The following is a 26,743-nucleotide window of genomic DNA, read 5'->3' as shown; positions in this document are numbered from 1 at the left end:
GCCAGCATCTATCAAGAATAGAAATGCATAAATCTTCTGACCTAGTATTTCTAATTAAAAATTTTATCTTACAGTAACTCACTCATGTGGAATTACATACAAGGTTATTATTTTTTAAGAAAGATTTTATTTATTTATTTGACAGAGGGCACAAGCAGGGAGAGCGGCAGGCAGAGGGAAAAAGAGAAGCAGGCTACCCCCACCCCCCACTGCTGAGCAGGAAGCCCAATGTGGGGCTTGATCCCAGTACCCTGAGTTCATGACCCGAGCCAAAGGCAGATGGTTAACTGACTGAGCCACCCAGGCTCCCCTGTACAAGGTTATTAAATGCAGCATTATTTATAATAGCAAAATACTGGAAAGAATTAAAGTGTTTATTGTTAGGGACTGCTCAAATATATTATGGTACGTTCATACAATGAAATTTTATGCAGTTATAAAAAAATCAACAAACTCTTTATGCATGGGTATAGGACAATCTCAAAAATATGTTTAGTGGACAAGCTGAAGAACAGTGTGGACTGCAGAGTACTATTCGTGAAAAATATCTCCAGGAGGATATCTGAGGAACAAACACTACAGGGAGGGGGAATGGGTACTGAAAAGGAGAAGGAGACTTTTCTCTTTTCAGTCTGTTTCTTGAATTTTGAATCAAGTGAATGTTACATGTTCTGATGAAAAAAAATCTTTTTCTTAGGAGATAAAATTTTGAAATAAAACAAACATTCCAGCAGAAATAACAAAATTCTTTTAGGTAAATTTGAACTAGCAAGTGTTAGTTTCTTTCATCTGATGGATAAACTTTTCCACAATGCCATTGAGTCTTTCAGGTTCCATCAGTTTATTTACCAGTTCCTGCTCAATAGCTATTAGGGCTAGACCGCTAAGCTTCTCTTGTCCCATGGTATGACATAAATATGTTTTAAGGCGGGGCAGTGTAGAAAATGAATTTTCAGCATTTGAAGTAACTGGCCAAGACAAAGCAGTATATAGTAATTTTGATATGCAGGGAATATTATTGTGAAGACCATGCTGGATAAACAAACAGCCAAGATTGATGAAGTTGATATGATCATAATCTATGAGAAAATTAAGCTTTGCATATTGCCGATAAAATCTAAGTTCTGGGATGATGTCTGCATCAAGTTTATAAAATTCTTGGACATGTTTGGCTGTTGTTTCATTTAATGGTTCATTCCATTTAAATAACAGTTCTGAAATTTGCTTCATTTTGCAATAATCAAACTCTGAAAAACATAGCTTTAAATTATTTAATATAGTATCCAATCCTTGGTAATAAATATTAATTTTATATTGTTCTTCTGTTGAAGTAGGAAAAAACATACTATCTGAATTGCCAAGATCTACTGTTTTCTGAATTCTTCTTCTTTTCTGAAAAGAAGGTCTTTCAACTTCAAAACCTTTACTGGTTATTTTTTGACATATTTCCTCTGCTCCATCCCAGATAGTTTTGAAATAGGCATCATTTCTTTCGGATGATAAACATTCCAAAATTGCTTCTATTTTTGAAGACAATGAAAAAATATCTATAGTTTCACTTTGAAGCTCTTTGGAAAGAATTCCTGTAACACTTAACACTCGATAAAGAAATTTCAAACAAAAGATAAATTCAAATTTGGAAACCAGTATTAACAAGTCACTCAATTCATCAGCTAAACTTGTGTTTGAAGAATGGCTTGATATAACTTCCAATGTTTCAATAATCTCTGGAAGGCCCTCAATCACAGACAGTAATATATGATCATGGACTGTCCAACATGATTTTGATGTATGTTTCTTGCATGTTTTGTTTTGACTTAGCTTAAAAATGTTTTGAAACTTTGCAGACATTTCCCCAGTCATATGAATAGTGTTGAACAAAGAGTTGAGAGTATTTAGAGCACTTCGGAGTTCTTTCACTTCTTTACAAAACGTAATTACTGTTAAATCCAAAAAATGTGCATAACAATGTACGTACAAAGCTCTTGGCTCTTCTTTCTTGAATTCTGCTGCAATTTTATTAAATTGTCCCCTCAAATTAGTGGTACTATCATAGGCCTGGCCACATATCTTATTTAAATCAACTCCAATTTGCTGCAGGTAAGTTTTGATAGTCCCATGTAAGTCAGTCCCAGTCATCTCTTCAATATCTATGAAACCCAAGAATCTTTCTTTAATTAAGACAGCCTTTGACATTTTTTGTGGGTATCTTACACAAATCGAAAGCTGTTTTTTAGTGGCACTATCAGTTGTCTCATCACATATTATTGAAAAAGCTGAGGAGGCATTGATTTCATTCACAATATCTTGAAGCATTTCAGTCTTTATTATTTCAATAATATCATTTTGAATTTGTGTACTATTATAGAAGTCAACTTGTAAATTTGTAAGTCGAAATACTTCTTCTCCTTTATCTTTTGCTCTGATTTCTAGCAGTTCTAAAAAATTGCCTTTATTCACAGATGAAATCGACTGATCATTTCCTCTTAATGGTAAACACTGCTTCCCAAGAAATAAAATATTTTCAATTATAAGCTTTAGGTACTTTTTATTTCCTTCAATCTGTTTTGAATGAATAGATAAACTATCATTGACAGCGTCATCAAAAAATTGGTACTCCCTCCAATACTGCAATGACTTCAAATGCATCTCACTTTTTTCATGCTTTCTGAATTTTTCTAGAGTCTTTTTCCAATTAGAAATTCCTTGCGCTGTAAAGGATTCTCCTCCACAATTAAAATTTTTTTGACAGAACAACTGGCATGAGTAACAGAATGTCACATCCTTTTTAATATTGTTTTTCAAATGTTGGAAATTTGAACACCAGGATTTTTTAATGTTTTGTGACTTATCTTTAATTTTTTGTACTCTGGATGTAAATTTTGGGTGACACAGTCCTTCACTTATTTTCATAGATTTCATATTGTATGAAGCATCTTGGTCTGACACTTTATCTTTTTGTACTTCTACGCTGGAGTCAACCGTAGGCTGACCGGGTATTGATGAAGATGGTGAAAGGCTTGGCTGTTCAACACTACTAGTAGCAATACCACTACTTGATTCACTGGGTAAACTCTTAGAAATTTTAGGGAGAAAAAGAGAAAAGCATTTGTTTGAACAGTTTTCAAATGATTAAAAATATCATACGTATCTATTCTAACAACACAATAAAATGAATGGGTGAGTTAAAATATGAGCTCCACTAGGGGGAAACATTAACAATTATTTATAATATAAAGTTGCAATCTAGATTTAGCATTAAAGGTTCAAAGAATCTTTTGGTATGTAATTGTAATAAAAATAATTTTTATTGCTCATGTGACCTAGAATATTGAAAAGGGTAATAAAGAACCCAGAGGAAAAACTGTGACTAATAATACTTCTATTTAAATATTCTTATTAATAATTTGAAGTCAAACCCGACATTTGGGAGATTGAATATGAATACCAAAAGATGTTTCTTGCTCAACTTTTTTGAGCTCTCAGATAAAAACAGGAATGAATATGCTCGTATATATATATACGGACACACACACACACATACACATATATGCACAAAATATGCTTAAAAAAGAAAAGACAGTGTCAAAAATATTAAGGACAAAACTTACATCTACAATGACATTTGCTGTTACTGAAGATACTGTATCTGCTAAAATAAAAGAGTATCATCAATTCAAGATCTTACGTGCTGTAAAATATATGCTATAAAATAGCATCATAAACTACAATTGCTTATTTCATATCAGACAACAAAACAACCTTAGAATATAGATAGATTCATCAAGGATGGGAAAACAGTGTGTATGTCAAGTATCCTTCCTATCAATTTTACCTTGTAAGACATCAGAGTTCATGATGGGTAGGGAAACACGAGCATCTGCCAATGACACTATATTGCTTATAACTGGAGTTGTATCTTTCTTTGGAGAAAAGGTATCCGTTGAGGCATCATGTACCATGGAAACATTTACTGAAAAAAAATAAAAAGATTTCTAAAAAAACAAGCAGAATCAATCAATCAGAAAGCACTGTTTAAAACAGATGTTTTGACAAACAATGCAAAAATCTAATAGCCTGGGGCACCTGGGTGGCTCAGTGGGTTAAGTGTCTGCCTTCAGCTCGAGTCACGATCCTGCGGTTCTGGGACTGACCCCACATCTGGCTCCCTACTTGGTGGGGAGCCTGCTTCTCCCTCTCCCTCTGCTGCTCCCCCTATTTGTACACACCCTTTCTTGGTCCAGTAAGTAAATAAACAAAATCTTAAAATCTAATAGCTTTAGGTATTGCTGGATATTGGGAGTATGGCTTAAGGATGGCCGGGTTCTTTAGGAAAACACATTAATAACCTTAGACTGGTAACTTATATTTTCCATTTTTTAACCTATTTTACCTTTGCATACAAGTTCTCAGAAATTACCCACAAAGAAAGAGATTCCTTTAGAATTTCCCAATGAGGGGGGGGAATAAGAATTTCCCAATGGGTATCATTTTTCATCATTTAAAAAAAGATGTTATTTTTTTTAAAGCAATCTCTATACCCAACATGGGTCTCAAACTCATAACCCCAAGACTGAGAGTTGCTCACTCTACAACTGAGCCAGCCAGGCGCCCTAATGGGTATCATTTCTAACTCCTTCAAGATGCATAACCCTCAACAAGAATGGAGCTAGACTGGTGTCTAGGCTAGTATTGCAAAGATTTCTATAATGAGCCAGTTTACATGATGTACAAGCCCATGGCTTCATTTACTTTAAATAAATAGGACCAATGGTCATATATGAGGCTCTTTGATGGAATATAAAGTTGGCCTTGGGTTACTTGTGCTTTTCTATTAGTGAACTTCCAAGTATTTTCAACTAGTTCTATTTCCTATAAAAATGTGGCTAGTAACCTTGTTTTTACAAACCAGGGCTAAGTACAAAATTCTGTATTTTAACACAAAAATCTTTACAAATAAATATTAAATCTTTGGTTGTGAAGTAGGCTTCCTTTTATATAAACTACTGGAGGGGCGCCTGGGTGGCTCCGTCGTTAAGCATCTGCCTTTGGCTCAGGTCATGATCCCAGGGTCCTGGGATCAGGTTCTCTGCTTGGTGGGAAGCCTGCTTCTCTCTCTCCCACTCTCCCTGCGGTGTTCCCTTCTCTTGCTGTGTCTGTCATATAAATAAATCTTAAAATAAATAAAATAAATCTTAAAAACAAAACACTACTGGAAAACTTTTTTAAAAAATATAGGCTCCTTGCCCAATGTGGGGCTTGAACTCATGACCCTGAGATTAAGAGTTACATGCTCATGCCAGCCAGGCACGCCTGGAAAACATTTTTTTGCAATGAATTTTGCATTGTTTTGACTCTTAAGTCAGTTTAATTTCAAGATGAATCAAGGTTATAAAGGAAAGCAGTAATATTCTTCAACATTTTCTAAACCTCTGATAACTGCTAAATAAGTATTACCTGTAGATGATTCCATCTTAGTTTTATTGTAAGCAGAGAAACAATTAATAGAACAAAAAATGTCTGTCTTCCCCAAGTCACTGGTGGTCTCAATCATTTCATCTGAGGGCTTCAATGATTTGCAAGGAACAGATGTAAGTGTTTTGGTTGGTTTCTGTTTAGAGATTAAAGTAATATTCATATTCCTGGTATATGACATATATTAGTAACAAACAAAAATATACTCATCATTACTGCTCTTAGTTATAATATGACAAGTGATGATAATAAAGCCACATTTTTATACTTTCTTAAAAACCAGAAAAAAATAATGAGGGGCGCCTGGGTGGTTCAGTTGGTTGAGCAGCTGCCTTTGGCTCAGATCATGATCCTGGACTTCCGGGATCGAGTCCCACATCGGGCTCCCAGCTTCTTGGGGAGTCTGCTTCTTCCTCTGACCTTCTCCTCTCTCATGCTCTCTCTCATTCATTCTCTCTCAAATAAATAAATAAATAAATCTTTAAAAAAAAAAAAGAGCACTGGGTATTATAGGCAACTGATGAATCACTAAACTCCACCCTTAAACTAATAATACCCTAATATGTTAACTTGAATTAAAAAGAAGAGAAAAAAAGGCACTACAGATCACAGTGACAAAAATGAAAGAAACAGAGTCAATAAATCACTATTTGTGTTATTTATCAGATTTTAGTAGCCGCAGTAATATATATGCAAGCAATGAAGAAAGAAGTCACAGAATATGTTCATCACTCCAGGCAATCAAAGCCAATTGGATAAATAAACTAAAGTCTTAAAATCATATCTCATTCCTCAATTCCACTTTGAATATTAACTCAGGAAAGCCTTCCATTGGTACTAAGGAGCCAGAAAACAGCTGTGGGAATCGCTGTTTTTCTAGGCTAACCTCATGGTAAAAATTACAAGCATATTGTAAGAAAGTAGCATATAAGCAGTAAAATACATAGAATATACTGCATTCAGGGGGCGCCTGGGTTGCTCAGTGGGTTAAAGCTTCTACCTTGGGCTCAGGTCATGATCCTGGAGTGCTGGGATAAAGACCCACATCGGAGCTCAGTGGGGAGCCTGCTTCCTCCTCTCTCTCTCTGCCTAACCTCTCTGCCTACTTGTGATCTCTGTCAAATAAGTAAATAAAATCTTAAAAAAAAAAAATTCTTTCAGTTTGGGCGCCTGGGTGGCTCAGTGGGTTGGGCCGCTGCCTTCGGCTCAGGTCATGATCTCAGAGTCCTGGGATCGAGTCCCGCATCGGGCTCTCTGCTCGGCGGAGAGCCTGCTTCCCTCTCTCTCTCTGCCTGCCTCTCTATCTACTTGTGATTTCTCTCTGTCAAATAAATAAATAAAATCTTTAAAAAAAAAAAAAATTCTTTCAGTTTAAAAAAAAAAGAATATAGTGCATTCAGGAAACAGTAAGTGTTCAAAGGTAAATGATAAATGATATAAACTGTGAGACATACCATCTATTGTTTCTACTGAAAACAGGAACCATCATTCCTGGACTTAAGACAATGTTGAACAAAAACTGCTTTTGGGGGGCATAAGTATAAGGACAAATGAAAATATCTTATGCAGGGGCTACTGGGTGGCTCAGTCTGTTAAGTGTCTGCCTTCAGCTCAGGTCATGATCCCAAGATTCTAGGATTGAGTCCCACATCAGGGTCCCTGCTTAGCAGGAAGTTGGCTTCTCCCTCTGTTGTGCCCCCATTCTTTCTCAAATAAATAAATGCTAAAAAAAAAAATACAGATTTTCTTCTGTGAAAAACAGGGTATCGGCAAAGGAACAATGAAACAAAAAACAGAGCATAACTCTGAAAATTCTTTTATACTTTACTAGTATGACTTTTTATATATTTTGAAAAGCCCTGGGGGTTTGGGGGCTCAGCCGGTTAAACATCTGCCTTCGGCTCAGGTCATGATCCCAGAGTCGTGGGATCGAGTCCCACATGAGGATCCCTGCTCAGTGGACAGTCTGCTTCTCCCTCTGCCCTTTCCCCTCCACTCATGCTGTCTCTCACTTTCTCTAATAAATAAAATCTTAAAAAAAAAAAAGGATGTGGCTTACAAATGACCTATTTGAGTTGTTCAGACTTGATGAGAATCCTATCTCTAACTGCATGATTTTAAGGAAGAATTTATGGAGTAGAAATGGGTCTCAAAGCATCATCTGAACAAGTAAGACAACTTCAACCCTACCTCATGAAAGGGGTTCAGACCATTAACTGCATTAATCTCATTTATTTTATTTTAAAGATTTTATTTATTTTTCAGAGAGAGCACAAAGCAGGGGGAGTGGCAGGTAGAAAGGGAGAAGCAGATTCCCTTCTGAGCAGGGAGCCTGATGTGGGCCTCGATCCCAGGTTTCTGGGATCATGACCTGAGCTGAAGGCAGATGCTCAACTGACTGAGCCACCCAAGTATCCCTGCATTAATCTCATTTAGTCCACCAAAGCAGGACCCAGCTTCTCTGCTCTCAGAACCTCCCACACCCCAGGCTGTCCTACCAGAAATAGGGAATTATTTCTCATTTAGAAAAGCATGTGACATTCTGGGTTCATTTTAACCTTGCTTAGGTATAAGAAAACATAGAATTAAAAACACTTTGTGGTTGAATCTTACTGATCAGTAGGCCATTATTTCTACTACATATATACATTTTTAGATTTATTTATTTATTTGACAGAGACACACACACACACACACTCAGTGAGAGAGGGAGCACAAGCAGGGTGAGCAGGAGAGGGAGAAGCAGGCCTCCAGCAGAGCAGGAAGCCCGATGGGGGGCTTGATCCCAGGACTCTGGGATCATGACCTGAGCTGAAGGCAGATGCTTAAGGACTGAGCCACCCAGGAGCCCCCCTGCTATCTTTATTTGCAGTTTATAAACAACCTTTTATGTGCTTGGCTTTTCTTGAAGGCCAGATCATCCTGAGATTCTTGAGGAAAATCTCTATATAGCATTTATCATGAATCGTTATGTAAGAGAAACTGTCAAGAGTCTTTTATTTAATCTTCTTCACTACCCTATCAACTGAAACTATTCCCAATGGTACTAAAATCTGATCCCCACATTTTCCTAAAGTGGCACCATCCACAAGTGAACTAATGAAGAGACTCAGTCTTGGATGTTTCATTTGAGTCCCATGTAGTCAAATTCAAATGGAGTGGTTCTTTTTTTTTTTTTTTAAAGATTTTTATTTATTTGACAGAGAGACAGAGAGGAAACACAAGCAGGGTGAGTGGGAGAGGGAGAAGCAGGCCTCCCGCTGAGTAGGAGGCTAGATCCCAGAACCCTAGGATCATGAGCTGAGCTGAAGGCCATCTAACGACTGAGCCACTCAGGTGCCTCAAATGGAGTGGTTCTTACTTCATGCAACATATATTCCTATCTGCTTATATGCTAGAATACTCGGAATGATTTTTTTCACTATTTTATTTACTTATTTGAGAAAGTGAGTCTGTGACTGAGTTGGGTGGGCAAGGGAGAAGGACAAGCAACTCTGCTCTGAGCAGAGTGGGATACATGTGGGGCTTGATCTCATGACATGAGCTGAAATCAAGAGTCAGATGTTGAACTGACTGAGCCACCCAGGCACTCCACTCTTTGAACTATTAGAGTAATGGGACTGAAGCATATGAAATGGGCTAGAAACAGTTTAACAGGAAGCCCCACAGTTCTCAAGACAGACTGTGATGAGGTTGTTGGAGTGAAACTGAAAACAGGCATTACTACAAAGACAGTGTTTCACATACTGGTATTTTACTTCATATTGAATCTAGGATTTAAAAAAGTTCAGTAAAAACTCTAATATTTAAGCAAAATAATCAGAATCCCTAAAAGTTTAAAAAAAAAATGTAACTTACAACAGTAGTCTTCTGACACATGCTGCACTTGGTTAAAACGCTATTAGTGCATATTGTAACAAATGCTTTTCTTTTTTCTTCATATGATGAAAGACAAGATTGGCTGCAAAAATTCTTGCTAGAGGTATTATCTTCTAGCTGGACACTGATCACATCCTTTAAATTTAAGATGTCTCTAAAAAGAAAAACAAGGGTACCATTAAACACTTTTATAAGTTAAAGCACTCCCTCAAGTAACCCTCTCCCATTTCATCCACCTTTAGACTGTGCAACAGCACTGACATCAGCCTTGAAATAAGAAAACCTGAATTTGGCATTTAGTTCCAGGACTTACATTACATAATGATGGGTGAATACTCATACTCCCAAATGTTGATTCCCTCATCTATAAAGTAGGGGTTATAAAACACAACTGATAGCAGTTTTGAGGATTACCTAGTTTATATTAGTTAGTGCTAGTGATAACAGAATGATGATGAGAAATCACATATTCATACCTGACCAACTCTGTAATCTGCAAGACAGAGGATATCATAATATGGTCTGAAAAACTCCAGGGATCCTCCAGATACTTTTAGAGGGGTCCGCCAAAACAAAATTATTTTGTTAAAATATTATTTGTCCAAAAAGCCTTTCTCCTTATGTTTTTTTTTTTTAAAAATATTTTATTTATTTATTTGTCAGAGAGAGAGAGAGGGAGAGCGAGCGAGCACAGGCAGACAGAATGGCAGGCAGAGGCAGAGGGAGAAGCAGGCTCCCTGCTGAGCAAGGAGCCTGATGTGGGACTCGATCCCAGGACGCTGGGATCATGACCTAAGCCGGAAGGCAGCTGCTTAACCAACTGAGCCACCTAGGCATCCCATCCTTATGTTAACATTTGAACTGATAGTGCAAAATCAACCCCGGGTTGCTGCAATTCCACTCCTAGATATGTACCCCAAAGAACTGAAATAAGTACTCAAAAAAGTGTAAATACACTATTTCATATAGCTAACATATAGGGGCCCTGGGCTGGCTCAGTTGGTAAAGCACGTAACTCTTGATCTCAGGGTTTGAGTTCAAGACCTACACTGAGCCTGGAGCTTACTTAAAAATGAAAAAGAAAAAGAAAAACAAAAACAGCTAAAAGATGGAAAACAGCCCAAATTTTCACCAATGAGTGAACGGATAAACAAACTGTGCCATATCCATACAATGGAATATTACTTAGCTACAAAAAAAGGAATGAAGTGCTGCTCTATATATTATAATACGTATAAACCTCAGACAAACCTTGAAAACATTATGCTAAAAGATGGACATAAAAGGTTGTATGCTGTAGGATTCCATTAATATGAAATATCCAGAATAGATAAATCCATAAATAGAATGCAGATTGGTGGTTACCAGGGGCTAGAGAGAGAGGAGACCTCTGGGGAGAAATTGCCTACTGGATACACTGGAGTTACAGAAATGTTCTGAACTAGACACGGTCAGTGTACTACTACTGATGTGGCTTTTTGTTATGTGAATTTCACCTCAATACATTGGAAGAAAAAAAAATGATGCTGGGTCAAACGCCAGAGCCTTAGCACAAATTAAGGCAGTTGAACCAAAATGTCCTAGTATGTGTTACTCAATGCCACACATTTGCTGTAAAAATCATTTACTTTATTAAACTTCATCCTTGACCACCTTTTTTTAGTATTCTGTGTGATATGGGACACAAGCATTAAGAACTTCTCTTGCACACTAAAGTATGATGGTTGTCTCAATGTAAATCTCACATGGGAATGTTAAGAGTTACAACCTGAGGTAGCTACTTTTTTTCACAGAAAACATTTTTACTTGAAAGAACAAACTATTATCCAGAGTGGGTAGCTGGCAAATATTTTCTCAAAAATTGAAGTAACATTGTTACTTCAAGATAAACAACTGGCAGTATTCATTGCCAATGATAAAAGTTGAGCTTTTGTTGAAAACCAGAATTTAGGAATATTTGCCATCTCCAACTTGATTGCTTCCCAATAGTTAAGCTTTCCTGGTAAGATTAGTGGTGATTTTCTGGTGTGTGTTTATTTTAACAGATGTGATTTTTAAAATATTGTATAAAAGAAATATGCCAACAGGGGTACCTGGTGGCTCAATTAGTTGAGTGTCTGCCTTCAGCTCAGGTGATTATCCCAGGGTTCTGCGATCAAGCCCTGTATCAGGCTCTCTGCTCAGCGAGGAGCCTGCTTCTTCCTCTGCTCATGTTCATGCGCTACCTCTCTCTTGGGTCTCTCTCTTCTCTAATAAAATCGTAAAAAAAAAAAAAAAAGAAAAAGAAAAAAGAAATATGCGAACGTTTGGAAGATCTACCTAACTCAGTGAACCAGTATTTTCCAAATTATGATAGCATGTAACAAAAATCACTCTTTCATGGGTTAAAAAAAACCATTCAAAATAGAAAAGACTGATGTATTTTAACCTAACAGTACAAAAAAACTCATGGTTTCAATGTTCACGTTGTAACTAACCTTTAAGTACTACCTGTTTTCTGGTGGAGTATCAAAGAGCACCCACAAAATCTAAATAGCTATTGAAAAACACTCTTCCCTTTTCCAAATACATATTTGTAGTACCAGATTTTTTTCACACTTCAGCCAAAACAACATGTTCCAATAAACTGAACACAGAGGCAGATGTGAAAACCCAGTCAGACACTGGTTTGCAAAACTGGTAAAATAATGCTTAATGTATATGGCTATTTTTCATTAAAAGTATTTGTTAATAAGCACTGAGTTACTATTTTTTTTTTAAAGATTTTATTTATTTGACAGAAATCACAAGTAGGCAGAGAGGCAGGCAGAGAGAGAGGAGGAAGCAGGCTTCTTGCTGAGCTGAGAGCCCGATGTGGGGCTCAATTCCAGGACCCCAGGATCATGACCTGAGCTGAAGGCAGAGGCTTTAACCCACTAAGCCACCCAGGCATCCCTGAGATATTATTTTTAAATTAGCTTAAAAATTTCTCAGTTTTAATTTCTAACATAGTATATATTGGTAGTTAGAACCTACTACATCAACTAAAGCTCGCTGGCTCTTCAAAAATTTTTGAGTGTACAGGGGTCCAGAGACTAGAAATGTTTGAGAACTGCCATGTCTGGCTACTTAGAACCCTCAGAACATCAATCTTTCAGGTTAATAGTTTTCCAGATGAAATATTCCTAAAATCAACACTATTTTAACATTTCAACACTTATAATTTTCAGTGTATGATGATTTTCCTCCTTCTTAAATAGACGATACCAAAGCTAACAGGTTCATTTCATTATCATGAATCAATTGTTTACTGGTTTAAAATATAGGTCTAAAGACAGTATCTGAATTGTGCTATCCTTGTACTTCATTTGACAACAATTTTTCTAGGATTCACTGTGTACCAGCTAGTGTTTAGGCACGGGGAATATAAAGAGGAGTATGATCTGGTTCCTAATCTCAAGAGGTTCATAGTCCAGGGGTGCCTGGGTGGCTCAGTCAGTTAGGTCTTCCTTTGGCTTAGGTCATGATCCTGGGGTCCTGGGATTAAGCCCTGCATCCAGCTCCCTGCTTGGCAGAGAGCCTGCTTCTCCCTCTCCCTCCGCCCTTCCCCTGCTCCTTCTCCCTCTCAAATAAATGAAGAAAATCATAAATGAAAAAAGAAAAGGTTCATAGTCTAACTGGGACAGTATCAATTCTTTCCTTAAAAACATTAATTTTATGGGGGCGCCTGGGTGGCTCAGTGGGTTAAGCCTCTGCCGTTGGCTCAGGTCATGGTCTCAGGGTCCTGGGATCGAGTCCCGCATCGGGCTCTCTGCTCAGTGGGGAGCCTGCTTCCTCCTCTCTGCCCACCTGTGATCTCTGTCTGTCACATAAATAAATAAAATCTTTTAAAAAACAAACAAACATTAATTTTATGATTAATGCTGTGGGAATTATGAACACTACTAAAACACAAGTCATGGAACAATGACTCTGAGTGGGTGGTGGAGTTAGTGAGAGGAGAGGAAAAATGGTGCGGCAACAGACAAGAGGTAAAGATATTTCAGGAAGAGCTTTAAAACAGAAAAAAATTAGCAGATGGAAAGGGAGATAGAAGAAATTGCATCAGCAGAAGCATGGAAGTCTGAAAATACTTACTAATATTTACTGCTACCAGTATACTAGATTCCTGGTTTCTAATCTATGGAGTCATTACAAATAAAAAACTAAAAAATGAATTTTCTTAATAGTGCCTAAAATTAGCTTAAACAAACTCTAAGCACAGGACTGAACTTTCCTACATGTAAGTGTTACACAGTCTTAGTGCACCAGGATATTCTGAACTCTGTTGATAGCCATCAGAATCTCTGGTTGGTTTCAACTAGGATACTAAAGTGCAGAAATGACACTTCTTAAATACATTGCTCTCAAAAGAGGTCTTATCTTTCCAACATGATTTAAAATGCCATTCCAAAGATAACTTTTATTTGGTTAATGAAACAGAATAAATACTGCATTAACTGAAAACAGATTTTAAATCATTGTTATGAAAGAAACTTCAATGCTGATAATTAGCTAAAATCCTGAGAACGATGGCAGCATCTGGGTGGCTCAGTTGCTGGGCGTCTGCCTTCAGCTTGGGTATGATCCCAGGATCCTGGGATTGAGCCCCGAATTGGCTTCCCTCCTCGGTGGGAGGCCTGCTTCTCTCTCTCCTACTCCCCCTGCTTGTGTTCCCTCTCTTGTTGTGTCTCTGTCGAATAAGTAAATAAAATCTTTAAAAAAAAAAAAAAAATCTTGGGGCACCTGGGTGGCTCAGTGGGTTAAGCCTCTGCCTTTGGCTCAGGTCATGATCCCAAGGTCCTGGGATTGGGCCCTGCATCAGGCTCTCCACTCAGTGAAGAGCCTGCTTCCCCACTCTCTCTCTGCCTACTTGTGATCTCTATCTGTCAAATAAATAAATAAAAATCTTAAAATAAAAAAATCTTGAGAACTATGTATTAATACAAGATGCTAATAAATATGGGAGAAAAAATTTTTCTAAAAAAGCAGCACAGGTTACTTTGAACAATGATGGCCTCTCCCAGCCTAAGCATTACTACCAACTTTCTACCGACCTATACAGTAGTATTTTGTATCCAAAAAATTTGTATTCCAAAGAAGTAAAACCTTTTTCATTATTTTTGCTCATATTGGATTTCTCCATCTTAGAAAATGACTTACACACTATATCTTTCCTGTTTCAGCCTTTTCAATCTGTCTGGGAGATCTGCTGAAGATGGATAATGGGTAAACTCCAAACACAGTAACATGATACCTTAACTTCTCAGGACCTCAGTTTCCTGAAAACCAAAAGAAAATGTTTGGACTGGATGATCTCTAAGGTCCCTTCCAGTTTTATGATTCTGCAGAGAAAGAAAGCAGACTGAAGAGAGTGCCTTATAGCCCTTAGCAAAAAGGAAAAAAGACATAGTATTGAAGGGTTGAAAAAACACAAGAGAAAGGTTGTTTCAGGGAGTAAGACTCAAAGCAACGGATAATACCCAACGCAGCAGCCAAACAAAGAGCTGAAGCAACCAATAAAAAGGATTTGTGAGTTTGTTAATAACAGTGATAATTAACATTTATTGAGGTCTTATTATATGCCAGTATTGTTCTGATCACTTGAATCTATTATTTAATGCTCATAATTCTTAGGTGCATTTAATAAAACAAATGGGAATACTAAGAAGTTCTCAATGTTTGACTTTAGCATATAGATGTATCATCTGGGAACAAATGCAATCTGATTTGGTAGGCCTGGGTAAGGCCTGAGATTCTGTATTTTTATTTAATAAGCTCCCAAATGATATTGATACAGCTCCTATTAGTTGCACAATATAAACGTAAATGGAGGAAGCAAGATTTAAATTATGGCAATCTGATTCCAAAATAAATATGAAAGGAATTTATTATATTTACAAACAAAACCAGCGGCTTATGTGTTTTTTGTTCTGAAACAAAAATATTTAAAATTCATTAGCATTTAATGAGTACTTAACAAACCAGAATTATACTACAATAGGAGTCTCAAAGCACACTGATACTTTATACATCTCAGGGTAGAGTTCGAAGTTTTTTTGTGTGTGTGTGTGTGTTTTTTAAAGATTTTATTCATTTGAGAGCCAGAGAGCAGGAATGGGGTGGTGGAAGCAGAGGGAGAAGATCAAGCAGGCTCCCTGTGGTGCAGGCAGCCTGATTCAGGGCTCGATCCCAGGATCCCTAGGCTCGATCCCAGGATCCCTAGATCATTACCTGAGTGGAAGGCAGACGCTTAACAACTGAGCCACCCAGGCACCCCTCAAAGTCTTGGAGATTTTCCACTAATTCATTATAAAGTTATTACTACTTCCTATATAATAATATATATATCCCTGTCAAATAAATAAGTCAAATAAATAAACACACACACACACACAGTTAGCAATACAAACCCCAACAGTAGCTCACTGATATCTTGAAAAAATTACATCCATCCCTGTTTACCTAGGACTATTCAATTTTGCAAAAGAATCAAATAACTTCATTTACCATTACGAGAAACATGATTTTATAATGTTATACCCTGGCTACTTTATAACTTGGAAGATCCAAATTATTCTATGATTAATGTGATAGTGGTTTGCACCCTATACTGTTAAATGATAAAATAAAATGAGTATATAATAATCCCATTTATAGAGAATTTCAAATGAAAAGAGTAGGAAAGTCAGTTTCAGTAGTCACATTATATTTAAAGCTGAAGAGAAACAAATCCTTATGTTTTAATTTCCATAAATCTCTCAACAAAAAAAGTATGTCGGAAGAATCTAACAGAGGAACTGAAAGCAGAAGCAGCTTCCTTTCACTAACCCAAGGTGATACTTCTTCAGAAAAAATGAAAACAGCGGCATCTGGGTAGCTCAGATGATTAAGCATCTGCCTTTGGTTCTGGTTATGATCCCAGGATCCTGGGATCAAGCCCCACATCCGGCTCCCTGCGCGGCGGGGAGCCTGCTTCTCCTTCTCTCTCTGCTGTTCCCCCTGCTTGTGCTCTCTCGCTCTCTCTGTCAAATAACTAAAATCTTAAAAGAAAAAAAAAAGTTAAGAAAAGAAAAAATGAAAATGTAGACAGTTACAACTAAGACTCTGATCAAAATCTATGTAGGGAAGTAAAAGGGACATAATTTAGAATTATATACTTTGAGCAGTTTGAACAAGTTCTCCTGGGAAGAGCTGGTGAATTGGCAGATGAAATGTATTCAGTGATGCACAGCGTGGAGCAGAAAAGCTGAGTAGACCCTTTCCTCTGATAAGCAGTTTGCCCCTTCTGAAGAATTTTTTTACAACCACAACAGGAAACCTGAATAGCTGTGGTTGAAACTGAAGGAAGCATTTTATTCATGCCAGATGATGTCAGGGAAAGCTGAATGCCTGCAGTCAACTGTGGAGCTATAAACACAAAACAGGAAGGAAAAAAATTAGTATTTATGTAAAATTAAGTATGCATTCTTTTATTTTTCTTTTAAAGGTTACTTCTGGACTTGAAACCTCAAAGAAACAATGCACTATTCAACGACATTCTAAAAAAGCAGAATAAACTGGCTATTACATTGTTTAGGATAAATATGATTAATTTAAGTAATTCTATTACCACTGTCTGAAAATGTAGTGTTTATTTTCAGTTCATTCTCCTGAGTTTTAGGCTGCTGGGCTTGACAATACTCCTTTAAAAAAAAAAGAAAGAAAATAATGACTTCAATGTGCATAAAACAACTAGTTATTCTATAGAAAATAATAATAAATTATGTTTAAAGTTTGTGCAGTGAATTGTGTAACTGAACTGAACCACAGGTGAGCACTCCCCTTTTGGTGACCTTTGGCTGACACATTATATTCTATACATTATATATATTATATTCTATCATATCTAGATGTGACTTTAGTAATTTTTGTTCACATAGTCTTTCCGTAAGCTACCACAAATAGAGGAGACACTCTCAATAGTGACACCTATTTTACCTCCTTAGTTCTATTCAGTAACAGCTAACAGTCTTCATAAAGACCTTAAACACAAAAGTTGTTGGAGAGGGCTGAATGAGTCTTAGGACTTTTCAGAGCAGCAGGCACTCTAAACATGATCTATGTGTTTCAATGTTCATAGATTTGAAGAAGCAACCAATACTTCCTAGATGGACAACATTCCCCAGTGTCACCAACTCAATGGGAGTCATATCCTTACTTAATACTGATTTACTTTAGGCTATTTCTAAACAGAATACCAGAAATAAATTAAAAGTTGAATTTACTTTTTGTTTCCTTAGAAATTTCAGCTAGTTCATATATAAACATTTTAAGGAAATGTGGCATTACATACAGAACATTAACAGCTTGAGTCAGTCTATCATTTACAGGTTCTTTAGCATATAGTACATCTAAAGAAGTTTATGAATAAACATGGAACTTATTTGGGCAAAATAATTACAAAGAAAAAAATTCTAAGAATTCATAATGTACTAAGTAGAGTCAGGACCATAATAACATTTAATTAGTTATTCATATTGTTTCAAGTTAAGAAAAATGAAAACAAAATATGTTAACCTTGTCTAGGCCCATAATATCCTAAGCAATCCTTTTATTAATCCAAAACCCAATTCCAAAACATCCATTTTTTGCTCAGATCATATTCTTCCATATAGTTGTGATGGCACTTCATGCCATATACCCTGCATTATTTGACCAGCTGCTTAGGGGAAGATAAAGATTGTGGGTTTTCAACCACCTAAACCAGCATCTGCATAACTGAAATGCATACTTAAATGCTGCTCTACAAAAAAGAAAATAAAGTAGGATATTTACCTGAGCATTTTCAGGTTCTGTCTTAATTTCATCTAGCTGTCCCAGTTGTGGTGTCCCTGCTTTGTCACATTTACCATCTATCGGTGATTCTTTCATCTTGGTTGTGATGTAAAGGAATCCTCCTGTTCCAAACTAATGAATTTCTTCTTGGGGAATAGTATCTAGGTTCCTAAAACCTGAATTGATGGGAGAATCTGATTTTAAAATTAGTCCTTTTAAAAATGGTAACTTCTGAAAGCAGAAAGGGTCTTTAGACAGCTTGGACGGCTCAAGGTTCCTTCACAATGCAACACTGGCTTTTTCCCCTTCATCCATTACTCCCCAACATAGCTTTGTTATATAATTCTTTGGTAGACCTATCTATACGCTTTCTTCTGGGACTAGTTTTCTGCACCTCTATTCTCCCAGGCCTGCCTAGAGCATAAGCTCACCAAACACACAAGTTTACTTTTAACTTAAATAGTCTTAGAAAACAGTCTTCTATCCAAGATTAATCCAAATACCTGTGCTCACTACCTCTCCTCTGCCACTGCCCTCTTACAGAGCCGATTACTATTTATATGCTCTTCAACTCCTCTTTCCTTCCTTATTGGTTCTTCACATATAAACACTCAAATACATTCAAGGATCCAACTTTTATACTAAGCTACTGCCTTCTCTCTGGCCACTCCCTTCCCTCACCCTTGAACCTCTGTTTCCTTGAATCCTATGATTCCAAGGCCTATTTCTCCTCTTATCTCTTCTCAAACATTTATTTCACCTGCTTCTAAAATACTTGTGTTCTGAGGTGCCTGGGTGGCTTAGTTAGTTCTTAGTTAAGCATCTTCCTTCAGCTCAGGTCATGATCCTGGGGTCCTGGGATAGAGCTCTGACTCAGGCTCTCTGTTCTACTTCTCCCCGACCCCCAGCTTACGCTCTCTCTCAAATAAATAAGTCTTTAAAAAAATAAAAATATTTGTGTTCCTCCAAAGCACAATTCCAAAGGACTCTTTCTCACTTGTTCCTTGGGCATAACCTTGGATTCAACCATTATTTATAGGCTGATTTCCCCCTATATTTCTGAGCTCCAGCCCATATACCTAATTGCTTACTAAATATCTCCACTCGGATGCTCCACAGGTCCCTCAAATTCAAGAGACTTAATACTATATTCTTATAAAATCCCAAAGCCTGCTTTACACGTTTCCTTTCTTGGTAAAATCAACTATCCTATATACCCAATCTCCCAAACCAAAAAATTAGGGGTAATCCTAAGTTCCTCTTCCCTTAAAGTTCCCACATCTAATCACCAAAGCGGGTCAATCTAAACCTTCTAAATATGTTTTGAATCTATTTTCCATTATACCTCATGCCTGCTCCTCCTCCCCCATTAATGGATTCCTTTTTTGGTAACTAGATAAGATAGTTAAAATCCAAAAATCAAAATAAAGAAGACTGCTGCACATTCAGGCTTAAAAAATAATTCCATTTTATAGTTTTTAGGAACTAAAAGTGACTTTTTTTTTTTTTTTAAAAGATTTTTATTTATTTGAGAGAGAGCCTGTGTGCACACAAGTAGGTGGGAGGAACAGAGGTAGAGGGAGAAATAGCCCTCCTGCTGAGCAGGGAGCTGAGCTAAGCTGGGCTTGATCCCAGGACCCTGAGACCTAAGTCAAAGGCAGACGCTTAACCATCTGAGCCACCCAGGTGTCTCCTTCAACAGCCTTTTGATTGCTCAGCCCCAATGCCCCTATTTCCAGAGCAAATTGGTTCTATCTTCTTTTCTCTCATCTTTGGTCCTTTCCCCACTTTTCTGGTAGCTTTTACTGAAAGTCCCTATTCTAGAGCAGAAAACTGAATGAGTAAGGCCTGTGAAGTGCAATAAAAGCTCTATGGCCTCTGCCCAGCCCATGTGAACATTACACATACCCAGCAAAGCAAAACTCACAGGAAATTAACTACTAGACTGTCATTCACCTGAAAGAAAATACGCAAGTCTAAAAATCAATAAAACAAAGCATCTATGAGCTTTTGCATCTTGGAGTCCCTTCAAATATGTCAGTTATCACACCAATAGGCAAATAATGGAAAACACCTTGAAAGTGTAATTAATTAATCTAAAATAGGTTTCTGAAGCAGGGAAAACAGTAAATAACTTTTCTTTAGCTATCAGAAAAAACAAAAAGAGCAAAAAAATACATGAAATACAAATTCAGTACTTCTTTTTCCAACAAGATGCACATTAGAGTAAAATAAGCCTTAGAAACCTCTTTTTTTTTTAAATTTTTTAATTTTTTTTTTTTATTTTTGGGGCGCCTGGGTGGCTCAGTGGGTTAAAGCCTCTGCCTTCAGCTCGGGTCATGATCCCAGGGTCCTGGGATCGAGCCCCACGTCGGGCTCTCTGCTCAGCAGGGAGCCTGCTTCCCCCTCTCTCTGTCTCTGCCTGCCTCTCTGCCTACTTGTGGCCTCTGTCTGTCAAATAAATTAAAAAATATATATTTTTTTATTTTTAAAGATTTTTTTTATTTGACAGAGATCACAAGTAGGCAGAGATGCAGGCAGAGAGAGAGAGGGAGGAGGAAGGAGGCTCCCCACTGAGCAGAGAGCCGATGTGGGACTCGATCCCAGGACCCTGAAACCATGACCTGAGTTGAAGGCAGAGGCTTAACCCACTGAGCCACCCAGATCCTCCCCACCTTTTTTTTTTTAAGATTTTATTTTGGGTGTGCCTGGTTGGTTCAGTTGGAGAAGCACGAGTTGGGCCTGAACTCATGACCCTAAGATCAAGAGTTGAATGCTCCTCCAACTGAGCCAGATAGGTGCTCTTTAACCTTCTTTAATATAGTCTACCACTAGTCTTACCTGGGGATAAACCATGTATGTCGCAGAGTAGTAACAGTCCTAGGATAAATGTGGCACATGTTCCTGCTAGTTAATACTACTTGGTAATAACCAATTAAAACATTTTAATTTAAACCAAAGAGGATTATATCATGAAGCAGAAAACCAAATTCACATTTTTAAAAAAGATTTATTTATTTGACAGAGAGAGAGCACAAGCAGGGCAGAGGGAGAGGGAGAAGCAGGCTCTCTGCTCAGTTGGTTAAGTGTCTGTCTCAGGCTCAGGTCATGATCTCAGGGTCCTCAGATTGAGTACACTGTTCAGCGGGGAGCCTGCTTTTCCTCTACCTACTGTGGCTACTGCTTAAGCTCTCAATGTCTCTCTCTGACAAATAAAGTCTTAAAAAAAAAAAAAAAGACTAATAACTCTAGGGGTGCCTTGTTGGCTCAGTCCAGTTGCCAGAGCACAAAATACCTGATCTCAGGGGTCATAAGTTCAAGCCCTATATTGGGTGTACAGATAACTTAAAAAAAAAAAAGAGAAGAGATGATAAATACAGGCACAACAGATAAATTAACAGGCTTTACCCCTGAACACACCTGACAGGACAGAGTAGAGGAAAAAGGCCAAGCAGAAAACAGCAGCACACTGAGCTAAGGAAATGGGAGTTCTGGTGGCCAAAGCATGAAGGACAGGAACAAAGGTTCCACAAAGCAGAACCAAGGAGAAACAAGCCTCCTAATTTGCATACAAATATCCTCCTCCACCTCCAATTACTAGCTGACTTCCAAATGTACATCTACAGAGTATGACACTAAAAAATCTATCAGAAAACAGCAGGTTGAGTCTAAAGAAATGATTTTAGTAGCTTTGCAGAGCTAATAACAAAGTTGAAATTTAAGTCCAGCAAAGGTAGAGGGGATTTGGTAAAGGTCTGGACTTGCAGTTGAGACTCTAGGGGACCACTCCCTAGAAGAAAGGGCAAACCAAAATAAATCAGCCCTAAAAAGGGGTAACACTAATCCTCAAAAGGATCAATATAATCTGTTGCGGGGGGGAATATATATATATAGTCGGTTAGAACTATCTGACTGCCTACAGGAAAACAGCTCTCCCTGGAGGAAGTGCACCTAGAGTCTTTAAATTTTTTCATCCATAATACAATAAAAATTTATGGGTACATCTCAACAAAAAACCCCAAATAAGACTGACTGAAAACCAATGAAAAGAAAAGAGAGAAAAGAAAAAAGATAAAAGAACAGACCTATAGGAAACGCATATTGGTATTATCAGGCTAGGACATTTGAGAAAATAGAGAAAAAGATGGAGAAGTTTAGGAGAGTCCTGGAATAATTAAAAAAAAAAAAGTCATGGAAATTTGAGAATTGTAAAATAAAATTCAGAAATTATAAATAAATACATTTTATATCAATAGTATAAAGTAGTTCAGATTGATACATAAAAGGATAAAAATATTTATAAGGTAAGTAATATGCGGAACAAGGCTAAAAGGTGTAACACAGATGTAAATAGAGTCTCAGAATAAGAGAAAACAGACGATACAACAGAAGCAATATTTGAAGAACTGTTGGCTAGACAACTTCCCCAAAATGAAGAAAAATATCAAACCACACAAATTCAAGAAGTTCTATGCGTAACAAATAAGGTAAATATAAAAGGGAAACACAACTACCTACATCATAATCACACTCATGAAAACTAAAGTTAAAAAAAAAAATCTTTAAAAGCAGTTGAAGAAAAAAGACTTTACAGGAGAACTAAAATTAGAAAAAAGACTGTTCTCTTCTCAGAAACAATGATGGCCAGAAGTCAATGGAGTATCTTTAAGGAGCTGGAGGGAGGGGGTGTGGACCCCTACTTAAAATTCTCTAGTCAGTAAAAATATCCTTCAGATATAAAGGTGAAGGGGTCCCTGGGTGTCTCAGTCTGTTAAGGGTCTGCCTCCGGCTCAGGTCATGATCCAGGGTCCTGCAATGAGCCCCACATCTGGCTCCCTGCTCCGCGGAGAGTCTGCTTCTCCTTCTCCCTCTGCCTGCCACTCTACCTACTTGTGCTCTGTCAAATAAATAAATAAAATCTCAAAAAAAAAAAAAAAAGTGAAATCAGGGGATTTTCAGATAAATGAAAATGAGAATTTATCACAAACAAACCTATACTGTAGAAATGCTAAGGAATATTCTTTAAGTTAAAGTGAAATACTCAATGGGAATCTGGTATAAAAACTGGAAAGGGAGAAGTAAATAAACTGCTTTTATTTGTAGAGAGCATGATGGTGTACATAAAAAATCCTAAGGAATATCTTCTCCCCACCCAGTAAAATAATCGAATAAGTGAACTTAGAAGGATCACAGGATAATACAACATCAACATTTAATAACTTCATCTCACCACTTCACCATTGTTCTAGAGGTTCTAGTCAGGTTAATAATGCAAGAAAAGAAAAGAAATCTTGAAAAAGAAGAAATAAAACTGTCATTATTTATAGATGATATGTTGCAAACATTTAAAATCCAAAAGGATCTCCAAGTAATTACTGCAATTATTAAGTGAATTTAGGAAGGTCAATATTTTTAAAGATTTTATTTATTTGACAGAGAGAGATCACAAGTAGGCAGAGAGAGGGGGGGAAGCAGGCTCCCCGCCAAGCAGAGAACCCAATGCAGGGCTTGATCCCAGGACCCTGGGATCATGACCTGAGCCAAAGGCAGAGGCTTTAACCAACTGAGCCACCCAGGCACCTTTATTTTTATTTTTTAAGAAGATTTTATTTCTGGGGCGCCTGGGTGGCTCAGTGGGTTAAGCCCCTGCTTTCAGCTCCGGTCGTGGTCTCAAGCCCCTCATGGGGCTCTCTGCTCAGCAGGCAGCCTGCTTCCCCCTCTCACTCTGCCTGCCTCTCTGCCTACCTGTGATCTCTCTCTGTGTCAAATAAATAAAATCTAAAAAAAACCTTTTTTTAAAAAGGAAGATTTTATTTCTTCATTTGTCAGAGAGAGAGAGATTGAGCAAATGAGTGCACAAGCAGGGAGAGCAGCAGACAGTGAAGCAAGCTCCCCACCGAGCAGGGAGTGGGATGTGGGACTTGATCCCAGGATACCGGGATCATGACCCAAGCCCTGCCGTAGGCAGAGGCACTTAGCCAACTGAACTACACAGGTGTCCCCCAAAATAAAAAACTTTATAACAACGATTTCTAAAGCATCACAAAGCATCAAATATATGAAGACATCTCATGAAATATGTCCAGATCTCTACACTAAAAACAAAACAGTGCTGACAGAAATCAAGGAAGATATAAATAACACAGCATGCTCTTTGACTGAATACTGTTAAATGAGTTTTCCCCAAAACTGAGCTACAGATCAAAATCTCAGTTTTTGCCAAATTTGCAAAGTGATTCTAATGTATATGGAACGTATACAAAATCTAGAATAGCTAAAACAACCTCAAAAAAGAAAGTTGGAGGACTTTCTATAAAGCTACAGTAAATAGTATAATGTGGTAATGGTTACAAGAAAAATAAAGGGACCAATGTGTCCACAAGCTGATATACTCTTTTTACGTGTTTGCATTACAGCCACTTCCTCATTACACTTTGCAAAAATACGTTTTATACCACTTGTGTTCTGCAAGCTCTCTTACTGGTTTGACAGAAAGATTGGAGGCACAAGGCTAAGTGCTTTTCAAACCAAATTAAAACCTCCACGCTTAATTCTATAGGCAGTGGGGAGCCACTACTTATGAAGCGCCTACATACTACAATTAGAGGGATAATTAGGATTCCCAACACTCTGTAATACTCTGCTAGCACAGGATCATTGTAACAATATAAACATATGCAAGGCAAAAAGCAGAAATGAGGGAAGAGAAAATGTTCACAGTCTTCTAGAAGATAAAATCTGAGCTGGGTTTTAAAGGGCCTACAAAGCAATGATGAAAGGATATTCCAGATTGGAGAGAGAGCATGCTTACCCTTGTAAATCACTAGCTTTTGCGGTTCAGCAAACGTGTTTTTTAATTTACTTTAAAAACAATAAAATCACGAGATAAACAGTTAACTGTGTCATATACCAAATGTTAATTATTCTGGAGACGTCCAAAGCATTAATTTGTGCTATAGTAACACTGACTTTCAGAAAACCGCTTTTCCTGCCACCCAGGTGAATGCAGTTCAATTCTCTATACCCGTGTCACTGATGAGGAAGGTTACAGCTTTTCACCTATCCTTTCTGGATTCCGACCTGTATATGTTCACTCACCCGGAGGCAAATTCTCTACTTTGGCAAGGGCATCTACTCCCTGAACGCTGCTGCCTCAGCCCAAGAGTTACATGGCAAACTACTGAGTCCTGACACTGCCAGGGCTAACTGTAATTCAGGTCCTGTTATAAATGTTAAAGGCTTCTCGTCTTGTGTATTTGCCATGAAGAACACTAGTTACCGTCAGGTGTTACGGGTGGTTCAGCTCTTACTGAAACCGCACCTGAGGAAGCTGGAAGGTACCGTTTGCAAACACTAGTCCGTGCAAACCAAGATACTAACAATCCTGGGCACTAAAGCAATACACTGAAATAAAGCGATAAACGAATCCCAATTCAAGTCAATCCCAATTTCAAGTCCGAATTTATCGAGTCAAACTTTTGTACTATTTAATCTTCTAGCTGAGATTCCGTGTACACATCTAACTGGAAAAGGACCTCCATGATTTTTTTAAGTTGTTTGTGAAAACAGTACTGCTTAATGAAGGAGAACTACACGTATGACCAGGTGAATGTTTTAAAAAGAGGCCACGGATAAAGACCAAAGGCTGGAACTCCCAGTAACGGCGCAGGGGCAGCCGGCGGCAAGAAACGCTGGAAACGCGGGGCACGGATCCCCCGACTCTGCGCACACGGTTAAAGGAGACGGCAACCACGCAATCCTGGGGCCTGACCCCGAGCTCCCGACCCTCACAGGGCAGAATCCGCCCTCAGGGACCCATCTTTAGGACCCCGGCCCGACTAGACGCTTCATCCTCCCTCCGAGAGGCGAAACTTTCTGCCCCTTTCCGGTAAGGCACAGGAATGAATACCGACACTACGGCCGCTTAAGGGGGCTTACTAATTTCTCTCAGAGACGCTGGCCACACGAGGATTCTCAAAGGAACTTCGACGCCAAACGGTCACGCAGGCCCCGCCCCTTTCCCGCCGTGCTCTGCGGCCGAGCATGCGCATTGCAGTGCAGCGCCACTGGCCGGGGGCGGGGGGGTGGGTGAGCAGGAGGAGAGACCCGCGTTCCATTAGCTATAGAGGGCGGGGGCGAGCTCATGGTGCTGCCCAGCGTCTGATCTTTGAAGTCATCTTGGTTGGCCCCAAATTTGGACCCTTGAAGGCTAGGGCAACGTCGGGATGGACTCAGAGTTCAGGCGGGGTCGTTGAATTTACTGGATTCCATGGGTCTATTGGCAATTTATGTAAATCCCAATTTCTTCATCCCCCCCCCCTTTCTTTTTTTTTTTTTTTTTAAAGATTTTATTTATTTGACAGAGTGAGAACAGGACAGCAAGAGGGAACACAAGCAGGGGGAGTGGGAGAAGGAGAAGCAGCTTTCTTGTTGAACAGAGCCCAACGCCGGGCTCCATCCCAGCACCCTGGGATCATGACCTGAGCTGAAGGCAGACGCTTAAGGACTGGGCCACCCAGGCACCCCAATTTCTTCATCCTTGAAACAGGATTTA

General features: G+C 38.3%; 1 protein-coding gene across 7 annotated transcripts; it reads right to left on the bottom strand.

The window, feature by feature from the left end:
* Window positions 1–353: 353 nt before the first annotated feature.
* LOC101671873 (zinc finger MYM-type protein 1) lies at window positions 354–26,216 on the bottom strand. Of its 7 annotated transcripts, none has more exons than XM_013046108.2 (9): window positions 26,128–26,216; window positions 18,190–18,365; window positions 16,985–17,057; window positions 16,533–16,782; window positions 9,334–9,508; window positions 5,458–5,611; window positions 3,836–3,973; window positions 3,612–3,652; window positions 354–3,075 (listed from the first exon to the last, which is right to left on the bottom strand). In XM_013046108.2, exons 2-9 carry the CDS (start codon window positions 18,283–18,285, stop codon window positions 766–768), a joined length of 3,237 nt encoding a protein of 1,078 aa, XP_012901562.1. In that variant the 5' UTR covers window positions 18,286–18,365; window positions 26,128–26,216; the 3' UTR covers window positions 354–765. The 7 variants fall into 7 exon arrangements, with proteins under 7 accessions (XP_012901562.1, XP_012901563.1, XP_012901565.1 ...); XM_013046109.2 differs by having other exon boundaries at window positions 3,612–3,649; XM_013046111.2 differs by having other exon boundaries at window positions 16,988–17,057.
* Between the last annotated feature and the right edge of the window lie 527 nt (window positions 26,217–26,743).

This window comes from Mustela putorius, unplaced genomic scaffold, assembly GCF_011764305.1.
Source record: "Mustela putorius furo isolate JIRA1106 unplaced genomic scaffold, ASM1176430v1.1 tig00003853_pilon_pilon_pilon, whole genome shotgun sequence".
Taxonomy (NCBI): Eukaryota; Metazoa; Chordata; class Mammalia; order Carnivora; family Mustelidae; genus Mustela; species Mustela putorius.
Note: the sequence above shows the minus strand (reverse complement) of the source record. Positions and strands in the feature narration are given on the sequence as shown.